The following is a 26,291-nucleotide window of genomic DNA, read 5'->3' as shown; positions in this document are numbered from 1 at the left end:
ATAGTGAGATATATATATATAGTGAGATATATATATAGTGAGATATATATATAGTGAGATATATATGTCTATATCTATATCTAGATCTATATCTAGATCTAGATATAGATCTAGATATAGATATATGGTGAATGCTGCTTCTGGGGGTCATCCAATGGAAAAGCAGACTCATAAAAACATTACTTTTGTGTCAGGCATGGTGGTGTACATTTTTAATCCCAGTAATTGGGAAGCTGAGGCAGGAGGATCTCCAAGAGTTCAAGGTTGGGCTACATAGTGAGGTTAAAATTGGCCTGAAAGACACATAGTGAGACTACATCGCAAAAAAAAAAACAAAAAAACAGAAAAAGAAAAAGAAAAATTGCGTTTGTCCCACACCCACCTCATGCACTGGGTCTGGCTCTGCACTTCTGGTTCTTCTCCAAAGTCAAAACAACCATGAAAGGAAAGCACTTGAGTCAGTTCAGGACATGGAGGAAGCCAGGATACCACAAAAGACACAAAGGAGAAGCTCCAGAACTACTATAGAAAGTGGTGAGAACAATGCCATGGGTGTGTCTAAAGCAATGGCATGGTGATTATTTGGAGGGATATTGGTGGCAATGTTACAATTACCGTGATTAATTCTTTTTTTTTTTTTTTTTAATTTAAAGATTGACTGGTGTGGACAATGCGTGTCTCCACTTCCCCCTCCAGCCTCCCTTCCCCCTCCCTCCTCAGCCTTTCTCTAACCTCTCAATCTCCCCTTTTTGTTTCCTGTCCTAGCTAAGAGCACATTCTTTGCTGCTTAGCTCTCCAGCCAGGTACAGCCTGTGCTTGACTTGGCCTTCAGTGGCATCATGCCTTATGGGTCTTTCTCTATCAGTTCTTGCAAAGATGCTAAACCTATGTTACACCAGGGAAATGCTACAGGAGATTGCATTAGAACACTTGGGGGTCACAAGGTTGCTGTTTGCGGTGCAACACTGAATAAGGAAGCAGCTCCAGCAGCTGCAGATTTCACAGCCAAAAGGTGGGGTGCTGTCTCCAGAGGTGAATTGCTGGCTCTGCCTCACTGTGGATTTCACACAAAGTAGCAATTACTTGCTAATAGAGTACAGGATAAACTGTTACATATGAACAAACCTGAAGCAGAACCTAAGGAAATCAGTGATCATATATCTGTGGCATTAAAAAGTTGATACAAGACCAGAGAGAGATAGCTCAACAGACTAAGTGCCTGCAGAGACTGGGGTTTGATTTTTTTTTTTCCAATTCCTGACACTACATGCCATGCTAGCCCTGCCCTCAGGTGTGCTGAGCTACCAAATACATTAAAAAAGAAAAAGAAAGAAAGAAAGAAAGAAAGAAAGAAAGAAAGAAAGAAAGAAAGAAAAAAGAAAGAAAGAAAGAAAGAAAGAAAGAAAGAAAGAAAGAAAGAAAGAAAGAAAGAAAGAAAGGAAGGAAGGAAGGAAGAAAGAAAGAAAGAAAGGAAGAAAGAAAGCAAGCTGATGTAATGAAGGTAAACAGATTCTTTCAGCTGGTGATAAAACCGTTTGCTCTTGGGATCATGCTACCATGACAGAAGTGCAATTTAAATTTTAACGTGTCCTTTAGGAGTGTGGAATATATTTCTGAGGAAGAGATCCTGGTTATACTATGATCTAATGCTTTTTGTAGTGCAGTAACTTTGGACCCTGTGAAACCCTTTGAAGTACCCGCAGCCATGAATTCTGCATCACCTCATCCTGAGAAAGAATTGCTCTCTGTAGGTAGTGAAGTTTTAAGACTTATAATAAGTATCATGATAATGTGGAGAATTAGAACCCTACAAAGAACATTTTGGTTCTATTCAATGTGTGAGACTGAGTCCTGTGGAGAACTCTGTCAGTGGTTCTGAAGGTGGAATACTGACTGTGGCACACTGTGGCAGAAAAAACCTGTGGCCTTTGGAAATGTGTGAATCCTGGAGAAGATAGTGGTGAACTGCCAACGCCAAAGATTATCTTGCCAGAGAGAACTGAACAGTAACTAGAGGAAACTTCAGAAAATGCAGGTCCATCCATTCTTCAGCTCCTGAAGTGGAAGTCTGAGCATGAAGCTTGTGCCACAGGTAGCAGAGAATTTATGGACTAACAGGACAACCCACCTTCTGGGCTTCCTTCTGTCCCTCTCAGACAGAAGCTTTCCTTATCTCAATAAATTCTTCCTACTGTTTAAAAAAGAAAGACATAATGCTATTATGGGCTACTGGACTCTTTTAGAATATTTTGCTGAGTTTACACACCTATAATATTGAACAACGGAACTTTAAAAAATTGGGGTATAACTATGAATGTCCATTTTGTATCTGTATTCAAAGTGGTTGGGATAGATATATAGTTGCATTCTCTTAATGAATAGAATGATTTATTCTAATGGTGTTTGTAAGTAGGATCACAAGTCTGCATCTTGTACAGCAATTAACCACTAAGAAGAATATATGCAGTGTATTATTTGTTGAAACTGTACTTTCGATTTGATTTGAAACTGTCTCATTGCTATATGTTTATCAATAAAACTTTGAAAAAAAAACAAAAACAAAAAACAAAAAAAATAAAATAAATAAAATAAAATATTAGATAAGCACATGAAAAAAATAAATAAATAAAAAAAGAATTTATGGACTAACAGAACAAGCAGAGAAAAGCTTCAGCCTTTCAGAATTACTTTCTACTTAACGCTAAACACAGCCATGAATAATGCAGAATTCAACTCAGCCTTGGGCCTGGGACAACTAACTTGGTGTTTGTTACCTGTGAGCTAAAACTCAGAGCACCAGAGGAGGACAGGGAAGCTAGGTTCTTGTTAATATGATAGCCTACTGTCTTTCTAATGAATACATGTAAGTCAACATCCAATTTTTGTCAGTAAAATTAAATTTATTGTGCTTTTTTTGACTATTACAGAGAAGGAAATGTATCTGCTTATTTTTCTAACATTTCTGTTAAAGCAGGATGCCCCTCCTTTTTGTTTTGCTTTAGTTGTAAAGAAGAACTACATAGCAAAGTAACTGGTTTGATTTTTCTTTCTTTGTAAGCTGCTTCTGTACACTGCTTCTAAATATATACTGGTCACTTAACATGCAGTGGCTTTTTGGGAAACTACAGTCTAAGGATTCCTAAGTAGCTCCTGCACACCATGAGCGGACCTCACCAAAATCCGTGGTGCAGGTGTCTGCAGTTTGCAGTTAACTCTAGAAACCACAGCAAGCTGCCGGGCACTTCTCCCACCAGCACAGCTCTTGGACCACTGGACAGAATGAAAAGCATGAAACAAAGGGAGCACTTTTCAGAGAGAGCTAACACAGTCCACAGCCTTTCGTCCACCCTAAATCCTTAAGGCTCCTCCAGGTTCCTGAGTTCTCAAAGGCCCTCATCCAAAGCATATGCTTGACAGGAACAGGGACTAATCAGGGTATTTTGCATGGAGAAGCTGTCATCTGGGCCATCTGCAGGAAGCACTGAGATATGTCTGGGTAGCCAACACACGTGGCCTGAACACAGTGCTCTGGGAGAGGGTCTCAGTCTTCCAGCTCCAGGAGCTCCTGCTGATGGAGTGCACCAATCCCTGCCAATGGCAGGCACTTGCCTCAGCAAGAGCAGTGGTCAGGCCCTAGGCAGGAAGAGAGACAGGGACCTTCACTGCACTGATGAATGTATCTATCCCCCAACCACCTGCATCACCAGTGGAATGGCACAAGCTGGAAGCCTGTATGAAAATAGAGTAACTTGATGATTCAGAGCCAGGTTCTTTGTCATTTCCACATATACTTGGGTAAGGTATTTACACAGTCAGTGCCTCAGTTTCCTTATTTATGAAAACATAATAAAAGCAGTACCTATACCCTTAGGGTTGATGTAAAATGAAATAAGCTCACTGGGCACATAGTAAGCTTTACAGGAGTGTTAGATGTGATCTTAGGGCAGCTGTGGGAAAGTTGAGTCTTAGAATCAAAAAGTCCTCCTAATCATAGAACCATAAAACCTCCCTCCCCACATCCTGGCAGGTGTTGGAGCTGGACATCTGTTGGCGCAGGGAACAGTGGGATGTTCAGGGAGTTAACTGTGGGTTCCTGGAAGGTGAAGACTCCACCCAGAGTTGATGGCCAGCTACAGATAGACTGGCTATGCCCACAGCATGTGTACAGGAAATTCTACCCCCAACGCACACTTCCTTCTGCCCTGCCTGGGGCAGGGTAGGATTGTAGGAGAGCCTATGGGCAAAAGAAATGTGTTGGTCACCCTTTGTAGGGGACATGACCTAGGAAGGGAAATCTGTGCCTTGACCTAGAGTGACCCCTCTATAGCTCCTGTCTACTCCCACAGGCAAGAGAAGCCCAGCTCCAGAACCACTGCATCTGCTGGCTTACAACTTTCAGAAGTCTCTTGCAGCTGCCAACCTGATGTCTCGAAAGCTATGAATAGAAGGTAGGATGAGGGCACTCTGCAGAGACACTCAGAGAAGATCCTGCCACTGCCAGGGACCCAGTGACAGGGCTGGAAATTGGAGACTGACAGATGGTGAGAGTCACTAGCCCTAGAGGTCAGTGAGGGGTCTGGCTGCTGGCTGGCGGACAAGACCCCTTTCTCAGGCTCATCAGTGTCTCTGCCTCTCTGGTGTCCTCTGAGAACCTAAAGAACCCAGACTTTGTAAGCGAAGGTGGGTTTGGCACAGTGCTCCGGGCACAGTATAGGAAGTGGGACTGCGATGCGGCTGCCAAGATCATGCATTCGTGAGTGTCCCTGCGCAGAGCCCAGGAGGTCTGGCCAAGGGGGAGGAACTGCTGTGCTACCTGCCCAAAGGGGAAGGGATAGATCTTCCAGAAAACAAGCATGATGTAACTTCCTCTTTAGAGACGCGATATCCAAGGAGGTGAAAACCATCACAAGTCTGAATAACCAGTACGTGTTAAGACTGCTAGGAGAGACAAAGAGCCTGCAGTGGATGGCATGTCTAGGCCAGCTCTGGTGACACAACTTATGGAGAATGGCTCCCTATCCGGGCTGCTATGCAGGGATTGGCCAGGGCCCTGGCTGTTCCTCTGTTGCCTACTGCAGGAAGTGGTGCTTGGGATGAATTATCTGCACAGTCTGAACTCAGTGCTCCTGCACTAGGACCTCAAGCCCTCCAGTGTCTTGCTAGACACAAATCTGCATGCCAAGGTCAGCCCATCCACACCCAGCCCACCCTTGGGAGAAGCTTCCACCACTACTCCCACCCTCTGGGCTGCCCCCGCCCCTCCCACTGGCTACAGGGCCTGTGGTGGCCCTGGTTATTGAATAGCCATGGCAGCCAACTTAGCCCAGGAGCCTCCGGCCTGTCATGAAGGAAGCTGTGCTTTTACCACGTGACCCAGACCCACCCGCAGGAGGCCTGTCTCTCCCACTCAAGCCCCTACTGATTCTAGCTTTTCTTACTTCCTTTAGAAAATAAGCCCTGCACCTTCTGCAAGAAGGGAGGGGAGGATTCTAGAGGCTGTCTGGCCCACTACATTCAATTCTTCCTCCTTCCCTTCCTTTGCAGGTGGCAGATTTTGGCCTCTCCACATTTCAGGGACCATCACAGTCAGGAACAGGGTGTGAAACCCAGCAGCCAAGGGATACCCTGGCTTACTTGGCTCCAGAATTATTGGCTGATATAAACAAGAAGGCTTCCAAGGCCAGTGATGTCTACAGTAAGATGCCTGCCCCAAACACACATCCCAGATTTCTACACCTCTCAGGAGGCCCTTTTGGGGAGTGGTATGTAGGAAAAGAGTCTTGCCAGTGGTTGGCCACTTATCCACCTGTATCTCCTGCAGCTTTGGGATCCTCATATGGGCATTATGAGCAGGAAGAGAACCTGAGGGTAAGAATTTGGGGGTCCTTAACCCCAGGTGGTCTCCTCCTGAAAGTCTTGAGTCCTTCCCGTTCCAGCTTAGCTACTCAAGGGGACTAGTACCCTCACACCCTGAGTGCTTTTTCTGTCACCCTCCCACCCCACCCCAGTGGTGGTGCAGATACCACTGATCTGTGGTGCAGTTACTATCAGTGGTGGTGCAGATACCACTGATAGTAACTAAGAAGCAGATCCAAGCCCTAATGACTGAACTGCCTCTGTCCAGCCCTGAGACTCCAGGCTTGGAAGAACTGAAGAAGCTGATGCAGCGCAGCTGGAGCCATGAGCCCGGTGACAGGGCTCCTCTTCCCAGGTGAGCCAGCCACTTCACTAGCAGCTGGAGGAGGCTTGGTTCTGTGAGCAGGGAGCTTTTCCCAAGAATGGGTGCTCTGCCCACCTGCAACCTAATCCGCCATTTCTCAGAATGCCAGGAAACAACCAAAAAGGCCTGTTGGGGGCACATGGCAATGTGGATGCTGCCATCCTGGAAGTGAGTGACAAACTCCATCTACCACTTAGCATCTGGCCAAGGCTGGCACACATGGCTCCATGGCCATCCAGGGACTCCCTTCTGAGCATTGTTGTGTATGCCCTCACCTTTATCCTTGCCCTCCCCACCCTACCGCCGAGTTACCAGGTATATTTACTCTGATTCTTCCAACTCAGGCCCCACAAGCTCCTCCTGTCTCTGCAGGTGACAAAATTTGTCTGCACAGACACAGCAATAGGAGGTCATCTACCCCACAGCCAAGTCAAGGAGGGAAGCAAATGAATGGGGGGAGCCACCGGAAGCTGATCCTCGTAGACTGAATCCATGTTTTCTGAGTCTGAACTGCCTGAAGCTGAAGCAGTCCCCCCATCCCAGTTCCTGAAAAATACACAGGGGGCTTCCCCTCCTAACTGAGGAGAGCAGGGCACAGGGAGAGCAGGTTCAGCATGCCAGGAGAGCTAGGACCTCTTCATATTCAAAGGACCAAAATCTCCGAACTCCAGAGACCTCATTTTCAGAAATCAGACAGACAGGCCCATTCTAACTGGAATTCCAAGTCCTGGATCCCAAAGGAATCAGGTGAGACATTGGCCTCCTACGGGATGATCTAGGATTTCTGGAACCTCTGTTCCCTTAGCAGGAAACACTTGGGGCTGATGGCTGATGTACGCAGCAGAGGAACTGGGCTCCTGCACAGGAGGCCTGACAGCTGTGTCATTTGTAGGGAGGTAAAGGTCAGAATAGCAAGGCATCCTCCAGGGTTCCAGAGCCAAATCCGCAAACAGGTAGGTACACATTCCCCACCGCATTCCCTTCCCCTACTAAATTTTCCACCACCTCCTTCCTTAATACCTAATATTGGCCCAGGGCATGTGAGGGGCAGGGAAAAGCACAATTTTCTAACTTCATAAATGAAGAAACTGACACCCACTAGGAGATGCTGCTGCTGAGGTCTTACAGCAAAGCAAGGTTTTGCCTTTGGGTGTTCTGCCTACCCCCAGCACCGGATCTGTGAGCCTCTCAGTACTGTTGCTGCTATGGCGGCCAAAATTGTCTCCCAGCACAAAACCCCAGATATCAGCTGTTACTTTTCCTGAGCTGTGGATGAATGGGCAGCCTGAAAGATAAGGGTCGGGAAATACCACTGACAGGCAAGTTCCCTTCTTGCTTTTCCCCCGATGAACACTAGGTGTCACTGCTCTCTTCCCCAGTGAACCTGCTAATTGCATCTGAATCCTTTCACCACCACCATTCTTTTTCTTAAAAGTACCAAGTATATACAAGAGCAGTTATGTGCAGTTTGGAAGCAACAACATGACAGTATACCCGACAGCCACCTTGCCTAAGCAGCACTCAATACCCTTTAGTATGGGTAGGAGGGGGCAGCACCCTCAGAAGTAGGTTTGAAAGAAGGCCTGCCAGAAACCAAAATGTGGCATGGGTCACATGGCCCGCATAAAGTGGGAACTGAAGCACCTCCCAGGCTGCCCGTAGGACTTGACACAGCCAGCGGCACCTCCTGCAGCCCTCTTCTTTCTTCAAGTGTGGTCCCACCTACATCCAAACCAAGTCAATAAACACATTTGAAAGTTAGCGGAAGGCAGACACCGGAGTCTGAGGCCTGGAAGGGGTGTGGTGATAAGGATGGGGGCCAGGGGCTAACAGCCTGGAGGAAAAGAGGTGCTGCAGTAAGGCAGGAAGGGGACACTGGGGGCTGGTAGCAGGAAGGAATCCTGGAGGCCTGGCTTCCTGGGTCCCGGGGTGAATCACTTCCTCGAGAGCTCACTGCAGACCCCACCTTAGGCCTAGACTGGGGGTGGGGGAGGGTAGAGCTCAGGGTCCCACAGCCTGCCTTTTCTTCTGGACCTGAAGACTGTCTAAATCAGGCCCCTTGGGAATGGGAGGGGTGGCTCTATGGGAACTTGCAGGTGCCGGTACTGGAAGCCCCCGGCTCTCCAGGTCCCCTCCCCTGTTGTCACCACCCTCCACCCACAGGGTCACATACTCTCACCATGCTTTCTAGGTGTTAGAGCTCCTTTTTTTTTTTTTTTTTTTTTTTCTGGTACTGGAGATTGAGAGTCTTAGCAGTGAGCTATATCCCCAGCCTTTTATTTTTATTTTTCGTATTTTGAGACAGTCTCACTAAACTAAGCTGCCCAGGCTGGGCTCAATTCTGAAATCCTCCTGCTTCATCCTCCCAAAATTCTGGGATTACAGTGGTGAGCCATTATGATTCTCAGATAGCACTGGGGAACGGAAAGCTATAGGCCCAGGAAGCTACGCAGAATACAGCCTGCCCTGGAGCTGGAGGTGGCAGGAGTAAGAACCGTTCAGACTCTGACAGAGCTGCTGCCTGTGAGGTGGGAGTGGAGAAGAATGAGGGCCCCTACCCTGACTTAGACCTCGACCCCATCTGATACGGGGCCTGGGCTCTTCTGGTAGCCTCACCAGGCAACCCCAGTCCTCCTCCCCATACCTTTCCGTCCTGACTGTAGTTTGACACATCCCCTTAGGACTGCCCCTCACCTCTCTCCCACGGTCTGCTACTCCCTGCCCTTGCGGGGACCAAGGAGGGAAGGCCATGATGAGAAGATCCGAGGGGGTGGACTGAGGGGAGGCCGGGAGTGCTCCTGCACGGGAAGGGGCTGGGCGTCCCGCCGGGGAAGTGGGAGGGGGCCGTGGCGCCGGAGGGCAGAGCCTGGCGCCTGGGATCTGAGACCAGCTCGGAGCGGGTGAGCGCGACCCGCCACCCGCGCTCTGGGCTGCGCTGCGAGCCGTGAGCTGAGGAAAGACGACCCCGGCCCCCTCGCGTCCGCCCCAAGTCCGGGCATCTCTCTGGGTGGCTGGGCTCGCGGGAGGGGGCGGCCGTCGGGAGCGCCCGGCGGGGTTGCGGCCTTGGCGCAGGTGAGAAGAGAGGCGCGGTGGAGCCCCCGGCACGCACTCCGCGCTCGGCCCGCCGGAGGCCTGCGGCCCGGGCGGCGGAGACCATGGCCCGCCTCTTCAGCCCCCGGCCGCCCCCCAGCGAGGACCTCTTCTACGAGACCTACTACAGCCTGAGCCAGCAGTACCCGCTGCTGCTGCTGCTGCTGGCCATCGTGCTCTGCGCTCTCCTGGCGCTGCTCGCCGTGGCCTGGGCGAGCGGCAGGGTGAGCGGGCATTGCGGCGGGAGGGAGCCCTGGCCGCGGGGTCGCTTTGGGGATCGGTTAGAGGAGTTTCTTTGCCATGCTTTTTTTTTTTTTTTTTCCCCCCCTGGGAGCCAGAGAAACGGCCTGCTTCGAACTAATGAGACCCCAGGCAGGCTCAGGCCCTGCTGTCTTGGGTCCAGAATGCTTCTCATTTCTCTCCGGGTTCTCACAGACCTCAGGAGTTTCTGTGCTCCCCCAGTTCTAGAATACTAAATCCAACACCAGATTTTCCAATTTTCCAGAGGGGAAATGCTACTCAAGCCCCCGTGGGAATTCATTTCCTGCTTTTTTCTCCCTTCTTGGCAATGTGGGGCAGTTGTACCCAATATTCAGATGGCCCCTTCATTCAACCCGCAGGGAGACCCTCAAATCGACCCATTTTCAGGCTCTCTTTGAGGAGGAAAACAATCTCAATTCCGTATCTGGAAATGTCCTGCTCCAGGCTTTCCCTCCTTGCTTTCTCGCAGGCAAGGTGGGAAAATCAAATGAGTGTGGCCAGCCCTTGCTGCTCCACCCAAAGTCGGGAAAGAGGTGGGGACAAAGGGCGGGAATAGCTGAGGGATTTGCCAGAGCAGAGGCAGGTGACGGAACCCCGACGTTCTACACTCAGAGGGTGCCGGGAAGAGCGCCCTCTGCTGTACAAGAGCTGCTGCGTGCGGTCCCAGAAGCCTCAAGCTACGCCTCCCGTCAGCTGTCCCAAGTTTATCCTGTACAAATTACCCTGATTTGCTGACATTCATTCCTTAGTGTCATCGTGTGAGCTAAAGTCTGTCGGTTGCTTCCGGACAACAGGGGTTGCCACAATTCTTGTGTGACAGTTAAAACTGAGACGTGGAAAGGCCATGGATTTACAGATACACAAGAAGGGGTTGAAAGTGGCTATTCTGTTAACTGTCCCTGGTTCTGCAGCAGCATGCAAGCGAGATAATACATTGAACCATATGACACTGTTAACACTGCTGATTAAAACAAAAGGATGAAACCTTTCCCTCCCTGATACTAAGGATTGAACCCTGGGCCTTGTCATTGAAGGTATGGCCCCAGCCATCAGGGGGTTCAAACCCAGGGGCATTCTGCCTCCCAGATTACAAGTGTGCACCCCTGCCTGTGCCCCGCTGGCAGTTTCTTATGGTGCAAATTATTTATGCAGGGCTAACATAAGTGCTGTGCTTCCTTTGCTGTTTGAGACATTTTTCAAAAATGTCTGGGGAGCTGCTTACTCTTCCTCTATCTAATCGGCTTCTCATCTTTGATTAAGTGCCCTAAGCTTCCATCCAATTCATCACACACACTCTTCCCTGCAGGAGCTGACCTCAGACCCAGGCTTCTTTACCACGGTGCTATGTGCTTTGGGCGGCTTCTCACTGCTGCTGGGCCTGGCTTCTCGTGAGCAGCAACTGCAGCGCTGGACACGACCCCTGTCTGGACTTGTGTGGGCTGCATTGCTGGCTCTGGGCCAAGGCTTCCTGTTTACTGGAGGCATCGTGAGTGCCTGGGACCAGGTAAGAAGGATGGCAGGCCAGGAATGGGGGAGCCAGCCAGCAATGGGGGAGCCAGGCCAGGAATGGGGAAGCTATGTGAGCCTTCAGCTTCCTGCACCTGCTCCAGGTGTCCTTTTTCCTCTTCATCATCTTCACTGTGTATGCCATGCTGCCCTTGGGCATGTGGGAAGCTGCTGTTGCAGGCCTTACCGCCTCACTCTCACACTTGCTGGTTCTCGGGCTCTACCTTGGGCCACAGCCGGACTCCCGACCTGCGCTGCTGCCACAGGTAAGCCTGCAAAGAGTACAGGCAGTGCCCTGGGCCAGCTGAGTGTTTACTGAGCTGTGATTGTAAGGTTGGGTATAACAGAAGGTGCAGGATCCTGGGACCTGGACAGTGTCCTCCTGCTGCAGGCACAGCAGGACAACCCACCAACTGATACCAGAAGAGGGCTCTGCACCCACAGGCAAGAGAGAAGGGTGTGGAAGCAGAAGCAGATAACAAAGCATGAAAATCAGGACTTGAGTAGTTTTGAACAGCTATGGTGGAGACGGGGGATGAGGATGGTGAAGTGGTATCCTGGGTAAAGGAAAAGTACATGCAAATTGTAAAGATTTCTAGACCTAAGATGCCATGTTGGCCCACCAGCCAAGAGTCTAGAGCAGAGACCACCAGGAGGGGAGACACTGGGTACCTCACAAGGTGGCATCACTTGCTCTGTGATGCTTGGATCCCCAAATGTAGAGCCAGGCCCTCCCCATCCTGTCCTGGAAAACAAGTTCAGCTACAGACATCCTGACCTCCCCTGGTCCTGCTCCTTCTGAAGCCAGCCCTCACCCACAGCTGACAGCAAATGCAGTGCTGTTCCTGTGTGGGAATGTGGTGGGGGCATACCACAAGGCGCTGATGGAGCGGGCGCTGCGCGCCACCTTCCGGGAAGCACTGAGTTCCCTGCACTCTCGCCGGAGACTGGACACAGAGAAAAAGCACCAGGTCAGCTAGGCCTGGGAGGCAGCTTGGGCCCGTGCTCAGAGGGAATTGTTTACATTACACATGGGCTCTTTCACAAGCCCAGTCACTTTGAACAAGTTTCTTGACCTTCTGTGGTGTTTCCCCTCTTGTATAAAATGTGGTTATTGCCCAACATTGTCACTAGGCTCAAAGCACTTCAGGACATTATATTGAATGAAGAACTATAGTTTAGGTGTTGGTACAGAGTATTAAGTCCCAAAAGAGTGGAGTGGGGTGCTGGAACAGGCAGGCCTGAGCGGAGCACACTGGGGGGAAGCAGTGTGGGCTTCTGGGTGGCTTGGAGGGCTAAGTATGGGAGGGTTGGTGCTCACAGTGACCTTCCCCAGGAACACCTTCTCTTGTCAATCCTTCCTGCCTACCTGGCCCAAGAGATGAAAGCAGAGATCATGGCACGGCTGCAGGCTGGACAGGGGTCACAGCCAGAAAATGCCAATAACTTCCATAGCCTCTATGTGAAGAGGCACCAAGGAGTAAGGTATGAGGAAGGGTGACCAGAGAGGAGGGCCATGGACTGAGTCCCTGGCCCCATTAACAAGATCTTCCCTGTGCAGTGTGCTGTATGCTGACATCGTGGGCTTCACACGGCTGGCCAGTGAGTGCTCCCCCAAGGAGCTGGTACTCATGCTCAATGAGCTCTTCGGCAAGTTTGACCAGATCGCCAAGGTCAGAGGGGGCCTCCCTTTCCACCCAGGATCTCCCAAACACCCCATCCTTCCAAGGGAAGGAAGCTTCTCTCTGCTATGACCCTAGAGGAAGTGGGAAACCCTCTCAGACATTCCCAGACATGAGCTGCTCACTTACTCTTCAAATGTGGAGAGACCTCTTGATACCACCAATGTCCCAACTATGGTGCCCCTAAAAATGCTCCAGCACAGGTGTCTCAAGATGTTGCATCCAAAATCTTCAGTCATAAACAGGTGTTCCAACCTGGAGAGGCTCTTCCATGAGAAATTTCTTCCTTCTGTAAATACAGCTCAGCACCTACTCAAACCCCAGGGGTACAACCCCTTTTGGGATCCTCCTTCAGGTCCTTTAGTCCTAGACTACTTCCAGTCTGTGTACAATATACATGTGCCAAAACTGGGGAGAGCCACGGATACCCCAGCCCTTGGGAATCTCTTCTGAGAACATATCCTTAGGAGACACTTCAGTAGTCCCATACCAAATTAAGGGAGTCCCTAGATCTGACCCTATTATGAACGCCCACACTCAGAATAAACCAACCCTCCTTGTCCTCGGGCTCCACTCTCACCTTCTCCTATTCCTCACCAGTGAGTCACCAGAGTACTTGTGACATCCCAAGTATTTGAACTGTCCCACCCCAGGAACTAGTTCAGCCTCCTCTCTGCCCTTCCTTGCAGAGAAAGGCAAAGCTCACTATGTCTCAACCTTGGAAGTCCTTCAGGAGTACCACTCTTGCTCCCCTCTTTTCCCAACTCCCTCCTACCTCTCTGGCTTCTAACCAGGTTCCTCTACACACCCACACACACACTCCCAGGAGCACGAATGCATGCGGATCAAAATCCTGGGAGACTGCTACTACTGTGTCTCTGGACTGCCGCTCTCATTGCCAGACCATGCCATCAACTGCGTGCGCATGGGGCTGGACATGTGCCGTGCCATCAGGTCAGCTTCTGTGGGAATGGATGGATGGATGTGGAGGAGGGCAGGTGGGTGATAGAAGCCTCCTTGAGAGGAGGAAGCCTGCCTTACGCACAGGGCTTAAAGCAGGACTCAGCTTGCCCTCCGCACACTGTGCTTAGGAAACTGCGGGCAGCCACAGGCGTGGATATCAACATGCGTGTGGGTGTGCACTCTGGCAGCGTGCTTTGTGGAGTCATTGGGCTGCAGAAGTGGCAGTATGATGTCTGGTCCCATGATGTCACACGGGCCAACCACATGGAGGCGAGCGGTGTGCCAGGGTGAGATCTGGGGCCCCAGGCCTCCCACCAGCTACCACCCTTTTCGTAGTTACTTAAGATTAGTGCAGCCCTGTGTGGGGCTCAGGGAGATTCTAGGGTGCAGGGAGGGTAGCTGGGAGGCACCTCCTGTAATATAGACCTTTTCTTAAGTCACACTACAAGCAGTGCTCTTCGAAAGAAATGAGGGTCTGGAGTGCCTCTCTGCTGACTCCCACTGTCCCCCTCTAGGCGAGTGCATATCACAGGGGCTACCCTGGCCCTGTTGGCAGGGGCCTATGCTGTGGAGGATGCAGCCATGGAACAACGAGACCCATACCTTCGGGAGCTGGGGGAGCCTACGTACCTGGTCATTGATCCTCGGGTAAAAGCCCAGCCTGGACCAGACAGACTGACCCATACAAACCACCCATGTCAGCAGGCCTCATCACATCTGCTATGCTAGAGTTTGAGTTCTTGGGTCCTAGTGAGCAAGCGAGAGGCACAAGCCTCTCAGGGATGTAGGGGGAAAGCAGAAGCACACAACCTTTATTCTCAGACTTCATATGCCTCAGGCTGAGGAAGAGGATGAGAAGGGCACCACAGGAGGCTTACTGTTCTCTCTGGAGGGCCACACAATGCGCCCATCACTGCTGATGACCCGCTACCTGGAGTCCTGGGGTGCAGCCAAGCCTTTCGCCCACCTGAGCCACATAGACAGCCCTGTGTCCACCTCAACTCCTCTCCCGGTATGTGAACTGCTATTATGAATGCCCACACTCAGAGTAAACTGACCCTCCTTGTCCTCGGGCTCCACTCTCAGCTTCCCCTACTCCTCACCAGTGAGTCACAAGTGTACTGACAAGGTCCTGAACTGTCTGGCCACCCCAGGTGCTAGTTTAGCCTCCTCTGTGCCTTTCCTTGCAGAAAAAAGCAAAGCTCACTACTCTCTGTACTCACCTCAGAGAAGATGCAGGATCCCTGTAGATAGAATGTCCATTGCACCTCAATCTCCCCTTTCCTGACACCCCAAAAGTAGTAGACTCCACGTCCTCATTCTGATTCCAGTGCTGCATACCCATGCTACCAGGAAATGTCTTTAATTCAGTTCCTATAAATGCATGCTTTCTTTTAATCCCCATTAGAATTGGGAAAATGGAAAGAGGAGAAAAGGACATTGTTGCCCCCACTCAGCATTTATGCATGGGTAGTGTGATATGAGTAAGAATCACACATGCAAAAGGAAGCCACCATTAGCAGACTGGATGGAGGGGAGGCTAGCCCTTGTTTACGTGAATCTAGGTTAGTAAATTCAGTCACTGTCAAATCCTATGCGTAGTACCACAATGCACACAGTGACCCCTAGCTGGTGGAGGATCTGTGCCCAAGCAGGCTCTTTGAGTTTATGCTCAGTGATGAACTGCTAGAGTTGCCTCATGCAGGGGCCCAGGTCATGTTCCTAAAGATATGCATAGGGTTAATAAGGTCCTGTCCCCTCAGCTGGTTGTCCACCATCTTACTCACCCTTCCTGAAATCTGTTCAAGCCAAATCACCTTTCTGCAAGTCTTCCCAGTCTTCTTGACTGGATAGATCACTGAGACTGAAGGGGTGTCTCACAGTACTCTTTCTGTGTTCCATCCCCCTCCGTTCCTATCTAGGAAGAAAGAAGGCCAGAGATAAGCAAACAGTGAGGTGACACTAGCAGTGGTGATGCAGGGGAGGACTGAGGGTTAAACTGGCAGGAGGGAGAGGAAGGAAGAATCCAAGGCCCTGCTGACTGCTGCAGGATGAGCTCTCCAGGATGGGGGTGGGGTTGCTAAAAACTCCGAGACTGCAAGCTCTGTGAGGTGACCTTGGGAGCAAGTCCTGTGATAGGAGCACCTACCAGAGCCCATGCCAGAGGTCCTGCCACTCTCCACCGTGTACAGGCCTGGAAGCATCAGGCAGGAGGAGCAGTCACCCCTGTTCAAAGGTATCTCCTGAATCAGGACCTCAGCAGCTCATGAATTCTTCTAGGGACTCAAATGAAATCCTGAGAATCACCGTCAACCTCCTCTTAAATGATGTGGAACTTAGGAGTAGGAGAGCAGTGTTTGTACTGGTGGGTACCATTCACCCATCCATCTCCTCCACTTTTTTTTTTTTTTTTCAGTGCCGGGGATCAAACCTAGGGCCTCATGCATATTGGGCAAGTGTTCTACCCTTGAACTGTATCCCCAGCACCCTAGCACCCCTTCCCATTTTTTGAGCATCTTACTTTATGGCAAACACTAGACTACTTCTTGAGAAGGCAGAAATAAAATGTTTTCTCTGCCTTCAACTTAGGCAGTGAGGGAACAGTAGGTAGTTTGAGGAGAAATGGCCGGCACCCCTCTGGCTTATGGTCCTCAGAACTTCACTCTCCTGCAGCAATCGGTTTGCTTCTCATTGCTGTTTGGCTGTGCATTTCTAAGGGGTGAAGAACAGAATGACTAAGCATATTGATTTCCCTCCCTTTCTTTCTTCTCTGTCCTTTCTTAGCTACCCTGCCACCTCTCAGCTCAGCATGGCTGACCTCATTAAAGGTCAGAGGGGAGTCAGAATATTCTGATTGTCACTTCAATTTAAACCTGACCTTTGGGCATCCAAGGGTGATGGGAAAGGCCTTGTCTTTGGACTTTGTAAAATCTTGAGAGTTTGGAGGTTCTAGCGTAGCTACTTGTACACTCTTGACCAAGGAAATGGTCCTTCTCCATCAGTGAAGGTTTTCCTCTTCAACTGTCAACTTCAGGAGGGACAAACATGGAGCAGTAAGGGAAGAAGGAGACACCTGCTGGGGCATCCAGATGAGCTGGATCAATGCTGGCAACCAATGGGGTGACATGTCACAGATCATCCTCACATCCAACTTGTGCAACCTTCAGGGAAGATGGGACACAGCATGTAGAAGCATAGAGAAGACAGAGGGACTCCAGTTAAGTGATGGAAGCAATGAAGAAGTAAAGGGTAGAAAGACCCTGGGAGTCTCTAAAACTAGGAAGAAACAGGGTTTGAATTTCCAATTCAAGGACAGATGAGGTTGCAGGGGAGTAGAGAAAAATCATCAGAAGCAGAAGAAATAGGGGCTGAGGAGATAGCTCAGTGGCATAAGCACCTGCCTCATAAGTGCAAGGTCTCAAGTTCAATCCCCAGCACCACATGCCGTGCCAGCCCCAGAACCAGACATGGTGGTGCACTCAGCACTGGGGATAGACTAAGACAGGAAGATTACTATGAGTTGAACTGTATTGTGAGACACTGTATCAAAAATTAAAAATTAAAAGAAGCAGAAGAAAGAGCCAGATGCAGACCATGATGTACAGCACATGGTTGCCTCACTGTGCGGTAACTCTCACTGTCCTCTCCCCCATGTGCTCTCCCAACAGGAGAAGGCCCTGGCTTCCTTCAGTCCTCAGTGGAGCCTGGACCGGTAAGAAAATAGGAGCCACTCTGATAGAGGTGCTGACTGGGTGACCTGTCTCTTTCCTTCCTGGGGGACTGCTCTGCTTGCTCAGATGCTTTTGAGGGTCCCCTTGGTGATAGGCTTGTTTGTCACTGAGCAGGAGCCGGACCCCCCGAGGACTAGATGATGAGCTGGACACTGGGGATGCCAAGTTCTTCCAGGTCATCGAACAGCTCAACTCTCAGAAGTACGGAAAGCAAAGAGGTCCAGGAGGCCAGGAGGCCCTAAGGAGTCATGGTGGGGGAGGGGTGATGCTCCTCCAAGGGCTGGGAGGGAAGCAAAGGGCTGTTCTAGAGGGAAGACCCACCTAGTCCCTCCTCCTGTCCTTTCTCTGGCCTCCTCCTGTGCTGACCTGTCCCTCCGGGGCCTCTCTGGTGTTCCCACCCACCACCTCTCACCAGACAGTGGAAGCAATCAAAGGACTTCAACTTACTGACACTGTACTTCAGACAGAAGGAGATGGAGAAACAGGTGGGCTGGAGTGGGGGGAAACACAAAAGGATTTCTCAATTTCAGTTCCTAGGCCTTGGAGAGGGGTCAAGCCTTATATGCCCTTTCCCTTCCCTGGTCTGCTCAATTTTTGACCTTGGAGCAAAAGCCTTGGGTCTCTTTCAGAGAGACAGGAAAGTCATCCCATAGATTGAGTTGGTGGTGGTAAACAGGGTGAACTCCTTGGAGAACTGGTAGGGAATACAGAGAACTGTGAAGGGTGGGGCTGTGAGGCTGGGGAACCCACCACTTCCCTCGGCTTGACACATTTAGGGCAGTGAGTAGAGCACACGGCCTCTCTCTGCCTACCCTTTCCTTCCTAGTATCGGTTCTCTGCACTCCCTACCTTCAAATATTATACAGCCTGTGCCTTCTTGGTTTTTCTGTCCAACTTCATCATCCAAATGCTGGTGACAAACAGGTAAGGGCACACAGGCAAGTAGGCCCCAGCTCTCCTCCACAGATCCCCTTGCCCTTTCTGGCCCTGACCCACTCTGTCTTACTTTGCCCTTCCCCTTAGCTTCAGGCACTCCTCCACAGAGGAGGCGTGTTCTACAGACCCAGCCTTCTTCTTAATATTGTTGTGCACTTGTATATGCCTGCTTCTTTTGGTGTAACAATATCCCCTCTGGGAGCTTGTGCTCCCAGAGAGGTCCAAATGGGCTTAGAATAGGTCCTTATTCCCAGCTCTTCTGGTAAGGTCTATTTCAAAACTCAGCTGAGTTAAAGAGCTTTAGCCCAGAGATTGGTCTAGTGCAGCCTTAGCCACTCTTGTGAGACTTCAGTGATGTCCCCACTTTATTGGTTTCTGATCTATCCAAATACTTCTCTTCAGCTCTCTGAAACCATCAGAATACAATGTATTTGATCAGCTTGGACTGATCAAATTAGCAGCTAACCTGGGACCCCTGGTCACTTCCTCCTGGCAGCTCCTACCCAGATAGCATGGTACCCTCACAGAACACCCTGTTCTGGCTCCTCACAACCTCCCCCCTGTTTTTCACAGGCCCCCAGCTCTGGCCCTTACTTACAGCATCACTTTCCTCCTCTTCCTTCTCCTTCTCTTCATCTGCTTCTCAGAGCACCTAACGGTAAGGTGGGTTGGGAGGTAGAAGTGGTGAACGGGGCCCTGACCATGACCTGGGCTGATGGAGGCCCCTCGGCCCATAGCTAAGACACTGCACTGTGTTTCCTCCACAGTGGTGTATCCAGAAAGGTCCCAAGCTGCTGCACTGGCTCCCTGCACTGTCAGGTCTAGTGACCACACAGCCTGGACTTCGAGTAGCCCTGGGCATTGCCACCATCCTCCTCATCTTCACCATGGCTGTTGCTAGCCTGGTGAGGGTAAAGGGGATCCTAGCCATCTTATCAGGGCACACTGGACCTGTGGGGACTAAGAGGGGATCTATGGATCTGGGAGGGAAGCTCTATTCAGGCCAAGGGAGTTGGGAATATGTGGGAATATTGTACACATAGAAAGAAAAAGGTCTCCCACAACCTGTCATCTGCAGAGTCACTGTTAATAACATTGTGGTGGATGTGCTTCCCGTCTCTTTCCTATGGAGGCCAATATTTGCTACTTAGCTTCCTTGGCTGATTTTAACAGAATGCATAATCATTCCTAGAATTTTGTCCCTGAGAGCTACCTGGAATTATCCCCAGGCAGAAGGGGAAGCTAAAGCCCAGAGAGATTAAGTGGCTGGCAAGATTCAGTAGACCCAGGGCAGACTCGTGCTGAGGGCATCATCCCACAGTCCTTCTCCCCAGTGGGGATTCAGGCTGGGGCTCCCTCACCAACCACAAGTAGCAGAATCTACCCCTCTATAGGAGTCTGGCCCGAACTCATCCCTAGGTCAGCTGAAACCCAGCTAAAGCCACCGGGGCACCCAGGAGCTGCCTGTGCCTCCTCAGCCTCACATCTCCTTCTGCAGTTCTTCTTACCAGCATCAGCAGACTGCCCTTTCCAAGCTCCCACTGTGTCCTCCATGGATCTCAACCTGTCCTGGGAGCTACCTGGGTCACTGCCTCTTATCAGTGTCCCTGTAAGTATCCCTCACAGCCCCAGATGTCCTCCCAGAGACCTGTCCTCAGTGCCCTCCCTCAAGTTGAAAAACATTGCATCGTGTGTACTGGGACAGACACAAATCACATGCAGTGTGTGTTTGTGTGGATGATGTCCCCTGTCTTCAGACAAGCCCAGGTATCTGGGAGGGACACCGTGGGAGCTCACAGGTATCCCCCACCCCTGCCTATGGGACATGTTCCCTCCTGACCTCTTGCCAACCCCCCACAGTACTCCATGCACTGCTGCGTGCTGGGTTTCCTCTCCTGTTCCCTCTTTCTGCACATGAGCTTTGAACTGAAGCTGGTGCTGCTCCTGCTGTGGCTGGCTGCTTCCTGCTCCATCTTCCTGCACTCCCACGCCTGGCTGTCAGACTGCCTCATCGCCCACCTTTACCTAGGCCACTTGGACTCCAGGTATGTGTCTGCTAGACAGAAGGGAGGAAGAGGAGGGGAGGGGAGGGCTCCCTGTGCACTAGGGGCAGAGTAGAGGCCAGCAGGAAGGGACAGAGCAAAGGCCAACTCTGAGCTGTGGCCCCTTCAGACCAGGAGTCCTGAAGGAACCGAAGTTGATGGGAGCTATCTCCTTCTTCATCTTCTTCTTCACCCTCCTTGTCCTGGCGCGGCAGGTAAGCCACGAGGCTCAGCCCCACAGGGCCTTCCTGTGAATGGTGGAGCTGGCACCCCTATTGGTGACTTGGTCTTTCTCCTCACCCTTACTGAATTCAAATGGTGTGCCTACCCGAAACTTCTAAGCAAGCCCTGCGGCTCTCTTTCTTGCTCATCACTCCCTATCTGCCTAACTATCCTCCTATCGCCAAATCTGAGAAAGCCATGCTTAAATAAAATTCTGCTGCCAGTTCTATACACCCCACTTTGAATCTAGCTTGCTACTTTGCAGATCCTGAAGCCTTTTCTCCAAGCTGGGTATAGAGAGTGTTCAGACATTATGTAGGCCCGGGGAGATAGCTCAGATGCATAAGCACCTGCTTGGCAAGCACAAGGTCCCAATTTTGGTCCCTGGTACTTAAAAAAATCAAAACAAACAAACAAAGGAAGAAAAAAACTGAAAAATCAGACATTATGCAGTAGGGGTACAAACAGGAGCTGGGGCTTCCTGTGCTTTCTCTCCATGGCCCTCACAGAATGAGTATTACTGCCGCTTGGACTTCCTGTGGAAGAAGAAACTGAGACAGGAGCGGGAGGAGACAGAGACGATGGAGAACCTGACTCGGCTGCTCTTGGAGAATGTGCTTCCTGCGCATGTGGCCCCGCAGTTCATTGGCCAGAACCGGCGCAATGAGGTGACTCCTGAGACTTGGGCCCTGATCCCCAGGTGCCATAGGAACATTTTTTTTTTTTTAATTTTAAGGAAGGGTGTTCAGGGTCTCATTACTAGATTGGACTCGTAGTGGTCCACCTGTTTACAGCCTCCCAAAGAGCTGGGGTTACAGGTGCATACCACCACGCCCAGCCTCAATTGCCTCCTCAGCATGCCCCAAGGGTGGGGCCAGCACAGCAGGCCTGGGGATTCAACCCCTGGCCCCTGGGCCTGCTTGCAGGCGCTTTAATCTGCTGAGCTATTTGGCTGGCCCAGGGAAGACATTTGTGTGAAAGTCATGGCCCTTAGCTCATCCTCTCTGGACTCCACACCAGGGAGTGGGTCAGGCTGCCACTGAAGTCCTTGCCCCTGTCAGATGCTTTACCAGATTTTAGACTCTGTCTTTAGTGAGTATAGAATGTCTGCATTGCAGATTCTTACATGGAAGAAAAGGTTTTTTTCTCCAACTCATGACTATTTCACATCTTTCAGAAGCTTGGTCAGTGCTGATGGAGTTTTCTGCAAGATACAGTCTACCAGCCAGGCATAATAGCCCATGCTGAAATCCCAGCACTTAGAAGGCTGAGGCAGGGGGATCGCCTTGAGTTTGAGGCCAACCTGGGGTACATAGTGAGCTCAAGGCCAGTCTAAAGTAGTAGCGAGACCCTGTCTCAAAAAACAAAAGCAAACAGAAAAGATGCAGTCTATCTTTCTCCCTAGACCTGCACTATCCAATGTGCTAGCCATTAACCACATGTGACCACTCCAAATTAAGTTTAAATTAACTAAAGTCTTAAAATTCACCTGAGTGTGGTGGTGCATGCCTGTAACTTTGGCATTCCAGGAGACTGAGCCTGGAGGGTTGCAAGTTGGAACCCAGCCTGGACAACTTAACAACTGTGTGAGACCCTGTCTCAAAAAATATATATATAAAAACTACTGGGGATGTAGCTCAGTGTGAAGGCCCTGGGTCCAATCTCCAGTACTGACTGCATTTCCAACACACATCCAAATGTGTCTAGTGTCCACAGTATCTAGCAGTGCATCTGAATAGACCATTTCCACCATTGCAGAAGTTTCTGTTGGACAATGCTACTCTAGAACCTCAAAAATCTGGCCATAGTGAGTCACTCAAAAAGGTCACAGGCAGATATGTACCCACATAGTTGCACCATCTTTTTGTACCACCACTACCTGACCCTGTTTACTATGGAAATGCTTTTGTCTTATACTAAGATTTCAGGAGCTATTTCACAGCCTTATGACCCTCTTGTCTCTTCTCAGTTCTGTTTACTTCTAGTTACTTCTCTTATAACTGATCCTGTTTCTCTGTTCACATTGGCCGTTAGAAAGTTTATATCCAGAATCCAGGACTCACAAAGACTTTGTGGCACCCATTGTGTGAACACCCTCAGATCTGATTATCCTGTTGTCCTTATTTTCTCTTGGTCCCATACATACTCCCTATTGTTGCTTTAACTTATATTCCTATCTTTACAAACTGAGCTGATATGACACATTTAAGCAATGAGAGGATATAAAAATAATTCCCACTCATATGATCCCAACTCCAGGAATGAGTCCCTTCATTTAGCTGTGAGGTGATCCTGATCCCAAATCTCTTTTCTTCTTGAAGTCACAATGACCCCACACTTTAAATCATCTATCCCTGAATCATATCTCTGGAGTAACCAGGTCCAACCCCTCTCCCTTCTTTCCAAATCCTTCTTGAACAAAGAAACTAGGAATGGGGATACAGGAGGAAGGCCTCTGAAATGTGAACAGATGACAAGTGGCCCTTCCTGTGTCCCTTCCTCCCCCAGGACCTCTACCATCAGTCCTATGAGTGTGTTTGTGTGCTGTTTGCGTCAGTCCCAGACTTCAAGGAGTTTTATTCTGAATCCAACATCAATCATGAAGGGCTAGAATGTCTGCGGCTGCTCAATGAGATAATTGCTGATTTTGATGAGGTGACAATTCCAAGGGTACCCCAGACCCTAAGTCCTGGACTCTAGAATTTCCCACCAGTGCCCCTTTCCACTTTACTCTCCTGTCCAAGAAGCCATTCCTATCCACCACCACCAGTATCATCCCAGATTTCCCACTGCTCCTCTGATGCCCCACCCCCACTTTCCAACAACACTGCCCACTGCCAGCTCCCTGCTTCCCATTGCCAGCTTCAGCCCCAAAGCCTTGTTCTTTAGCCTTCTAAAGCCTCAGGCTGAGCTTCTGGGTGAGGGAAAGGAAGGGCAGCTGAGACACTGGGGACAAAGCCTCCTCTTCTCTGTACAGCTGCTCTCCAAGCCAAAGTTCAGTGGAGTAGAGAAGATCAAAACCATTGGTAGCACCTACATGGCAGCCACGGGCTTAAATGCCACCTCCGGACAAGATACACAACAGGTACAATTCCCTCCCTCATCATCCCTCTCCATACTGTCATTGGTGGACTCACAAGTAGGACTCATTCTTGTGCCCTCACTGGCCCATCCTGGGGGCGGGACCTTCACCAGGATGCTGAGCGAAGCTGCAGCCACCTTGGCACCATGGTGGAATTTGCAGTGGCCCTGGGGTCAAAGCTGGATGTCATCAACAAGCACTCATTCAACAACTTCCGACTGCGTGTGGGTGAGTCCCCCTCCATACCAAGGCAATGTGATAGCTGGTTTTCCCACAGTTTCCCCACTCAAGCCCCTTGTAAGCTGCTCCCAAGATCATCCCTGCACCCCCTCTCCAGACTTACTCATCTGCATGAAGCATGAAACTGATGGGCCAACAGCTAAAAGCTTAATTCCTTCCCTTCCCTAGCCACATTCCTCCGCTCCAGGGACCCTCCTCCTTTAAGGCCCCATTGACCTTCCCTTCCCTCCACTTCATTTCACTTCCTCTTCCCCACTTCCTCTTCTAACTTCCTCTTATAAGGGTCTTCTTCATCACATCCTTTATCAGGGTTGAACCATGGACCAGTGGTGGCTGGAGTGATTGGGGCTCAGAAGCCACAATATGATATATGGGGCAACACAGTGAATGTGGCCAGCCGCATGGAGAGCACAGGAGTCCTTGGCAAGATCCAGGTGACGGAGCTACCCTGGAGGAATGGGGGAAGGGGATAAGGATAGGGCCATCACCATACACCATTACAACCTTCCAGTTGCAGGTAACTGAGGAAACAGCCCAAGCCCTGCAGTCCCTGGGCTATACGTGTTACAGTCGAGGTGTCATCAAGGTCAAAGGCAAAGGACAGCTCTGCACCTACTTCCTGAACACAGACCTGATACGAACTGGACCTCCCTCAGCCACTCTAAGCTGAGACCCCCACCCCTTCTAAGAGCTGCTAGGTTGTCTGGAGCTAACTGATGTCGGAAGCTGCTGATGTAGCTGGGAATCATTATCACCTTGCCCCTCAGCAGGATGATTTATTCCCAGGTCAATCTGAATGTGTGTGTGTGTGTGTGTGTGTGTGTGTGTGTGTGTGCACGCACATGTGCATGTGCTCACCTGAGTGTATTGGGAGCAATTCTTTTCACAAGCTTAGGACTGGACTGCCTGAGCCTCTTTATCTACCTCCTAACTTGATTCCAGTATGTTGCATACCATAGAATCATACAGAATTGTAGACATATAACTGAAAACAAGGATTTGTCTTTTCCTCACACCAAGCTTCAAATATTGGAAGAAATCTCCAGAAATGTCATTTGACTTGTATTCATTTGAACACCACATAACTACCTATTATGTGCTTGCGTAAGAGAATGAGTGAGTGGCCTGGGAAATAAACTGATTCTATTGCTGTACTCGGATTGGCCCACTAGGCTTTCTAGTAAAGATTTGTAGAAAACTTTGAGGCTTCCTTGTTCTCAGGCCCGTCAGAGAGCCTGCCCTGCTTCTGTTCCTCTTGTGCAGATGGTAATACAGTGTATGGGTCTTGAAACATTGATCTTCTTTTTGGCTGCTCTTTGGGGTACATGGGCAATATCTTGATATGCTAGGTTTACTGTAAAAGTTACACAAGGACTTTTGGGGGCTTGCTGTCCTAGTTTCTATTACTTTTCTTTTTTTATGGAAAACATCCAAACAGTACTTTACGGCCACTACTGCTGCCATCTTCCTGAGATGTCAGAACAAATCTGGACAAAGGTTCTCTGACACAAACCTACCTAGGAATGAATGACTCAACCCTCTCACTTTCAGGAATCTTTGTTTCCTGGGGTTACCGTGGCCACAGGGGACCCTCACCCCCCACCCTGTGCCAGGGTATGTGGTGAAGGCTGGCGGATGCTGATGTCACAATTCTAGGAGATTAGATCCTATGACTTGGGTCTTCTGTGAGCCCTCCGTGGGAAATGGAGCAAAGAAAGGAAATCCCCTAGAGCAGTGGTGGCAAACCTATGGCATGAGTGCCACAGTGGGCTGTTTGTACTATTGAAAGCTCTAAAAGGTTTACCATCACTGCCCTAGAACATCTGCTGCTGACACAGTGAAAATTACAGGCAGGAAGCTGGAGTCATCTAACAGTGCTTCATACTGCAGGTTTCCGGGAAGACAATTTGCAGTAGAGCTGTCTCCTCAGCAGGTTTCCTGGGACACCAGTCTGGAGTAATGAGCCCACATGCATGGTCTTCCCTGACAACTGCAGACGCCCATAAAAGCCTATAGAATTTTTCTAAGTGAAACCTGCAGAGATCGTCTACCTCCATCCAAATCATGTGGGCAGGGGGCGGGGGTCTGTGTCAACTTTTGTGATCCTTTAAAAACTGTACATCATACCAAACTAAAGGCCATACCTCTCAACCCCACCAGGCCAAGGCCCCATAACATACATGCCCCACTCAGAGGTGATAGATTTTACACTTTGGTTTTAATTGAAAGGCTGCCTGAACTAACATATTCATAGTCATATTCTCTCCCCCCTTTTTTTCTCTCTCTCTCTTCTCTCTCTTTCCTCTCTCCTCTCTC

The 26,291-nt window shown here is 50.0% G+C and overlaps 2 protein-coding genes and 1 pseudogene across 2 annotated transcripts; all 3 read left to right on the top strand.

Annotated features, from left to right (window-relative positions):
* Positions 1-2,072, top strand: part of LOC101563917 — a 7,940-nt pseudogene extending 5,868 nt beyond the window's left edge.
* A 2,365-nt stretch (positions 2,073-4,437) lies between these two features.
* Positions 4,438-7,485, top strand: Ripk3 (receptor interacting serine/threonine kinase 3). Its single transcript, XM_012513026.1, is given in 9 exon segments — positions 4,438-4,448; positions 4,613-4,753; positions 4,875-4,963; positions 4,966-5,183; positions 5,545-5,702; positions 5,822-5,868; positions 6,076-6,211; positions 6,322-6,388; positions 7,390-7,485. Coding segments are annotated over 9 exon segments (963 nt in total).
* A 1,713-nt stretch (positions 7,486-9,198) lies between these two features.
* On the top strand, positions 9,199-25,128 carry Adcy4 (adenylate cyclase 4). The gene is made up of 25 exons (XM_004647471.2): positions 9,199-9,534; positions 10,878-11,075; positions 11,182-11,343; positions 11,899-12,048; positions 12,414-12,562; positions 12,639-12,750; positions 13,586-13,713; positions 13,851-14,009; positions 14,238-14,370; positions 14,561-14,734; positions 17,391-17,434; positions 17,568-17,654; positions 17,869-17,938; positions 18,280-18,377; positions 18,963-19,047; positions 19,157-19,294; positions 19,888-19,998; positions 20,250-20,434; positions 20,562-20,646; positions 21,163-21,321; positions 23,162-23,308; positions 23,631-23,738; positions 23,849-23,963; positions 24,285-24,409; positions 24,493-25,128. Exons 1-25 carry the CDS (start codon positions 9,376-9,378, stop codon positions 24,643-24,645), a joined length of 3,234 nt encoding a protein of 1,077 aa, XP_004647528.1. The 5' UTR covers positions 9,199-9,375; the 3' UTR covers positions 24,646-25,128.
* The last annotated feature ends 1,163 nt before the right edge of the window (positions 25,129-26,291 follow it).

The sequence above is a fragment of the Octodon degus genome, unplaced genomic scaffold (genome assembly GCF_000260255.1).
Source record: "Octodon degus isolate 3935 unplaced genomic scaffold, OctDeg1.0 scaffold00307, whole genome shotgun sequence".
NCBI lineage: Eukaryota > Metazoa > Chordata > Mammalia > Rodentia > Octodontidae > Octodon > Octodon degus.
The sequence above is the reverse complement of the archived record's forward strand: the minus strand, read 5'-3'. Positions and strand labels throughout refer to the sequence as shown.

Bases quoted from the DNA above. Each gene is read 5' to 3' on its own strand.
- Adcy4 (XM_004647471.2), top strand. From the start codon at position 9,376: ATGGCCCGCCTCTTCAGCCCCCGGCCGCCCCCCAGCGAGGACCTCTTC. The intron at 14,010-14,237 runs GTGAGATCTGGG...GTCCCCCTCTAG, and splicing joins GAGGCGAGCGGTGTGCCAGG to GCGAGTGCATATCACAGGGG. The intron at 19,295-19,887 runs GTGAGGGTAAAG...CTCCTTCTGCAG, and splicing joins CCATGGCTGTTGCTAGCCTG to TTCTTCTTACCAGCATCAGC.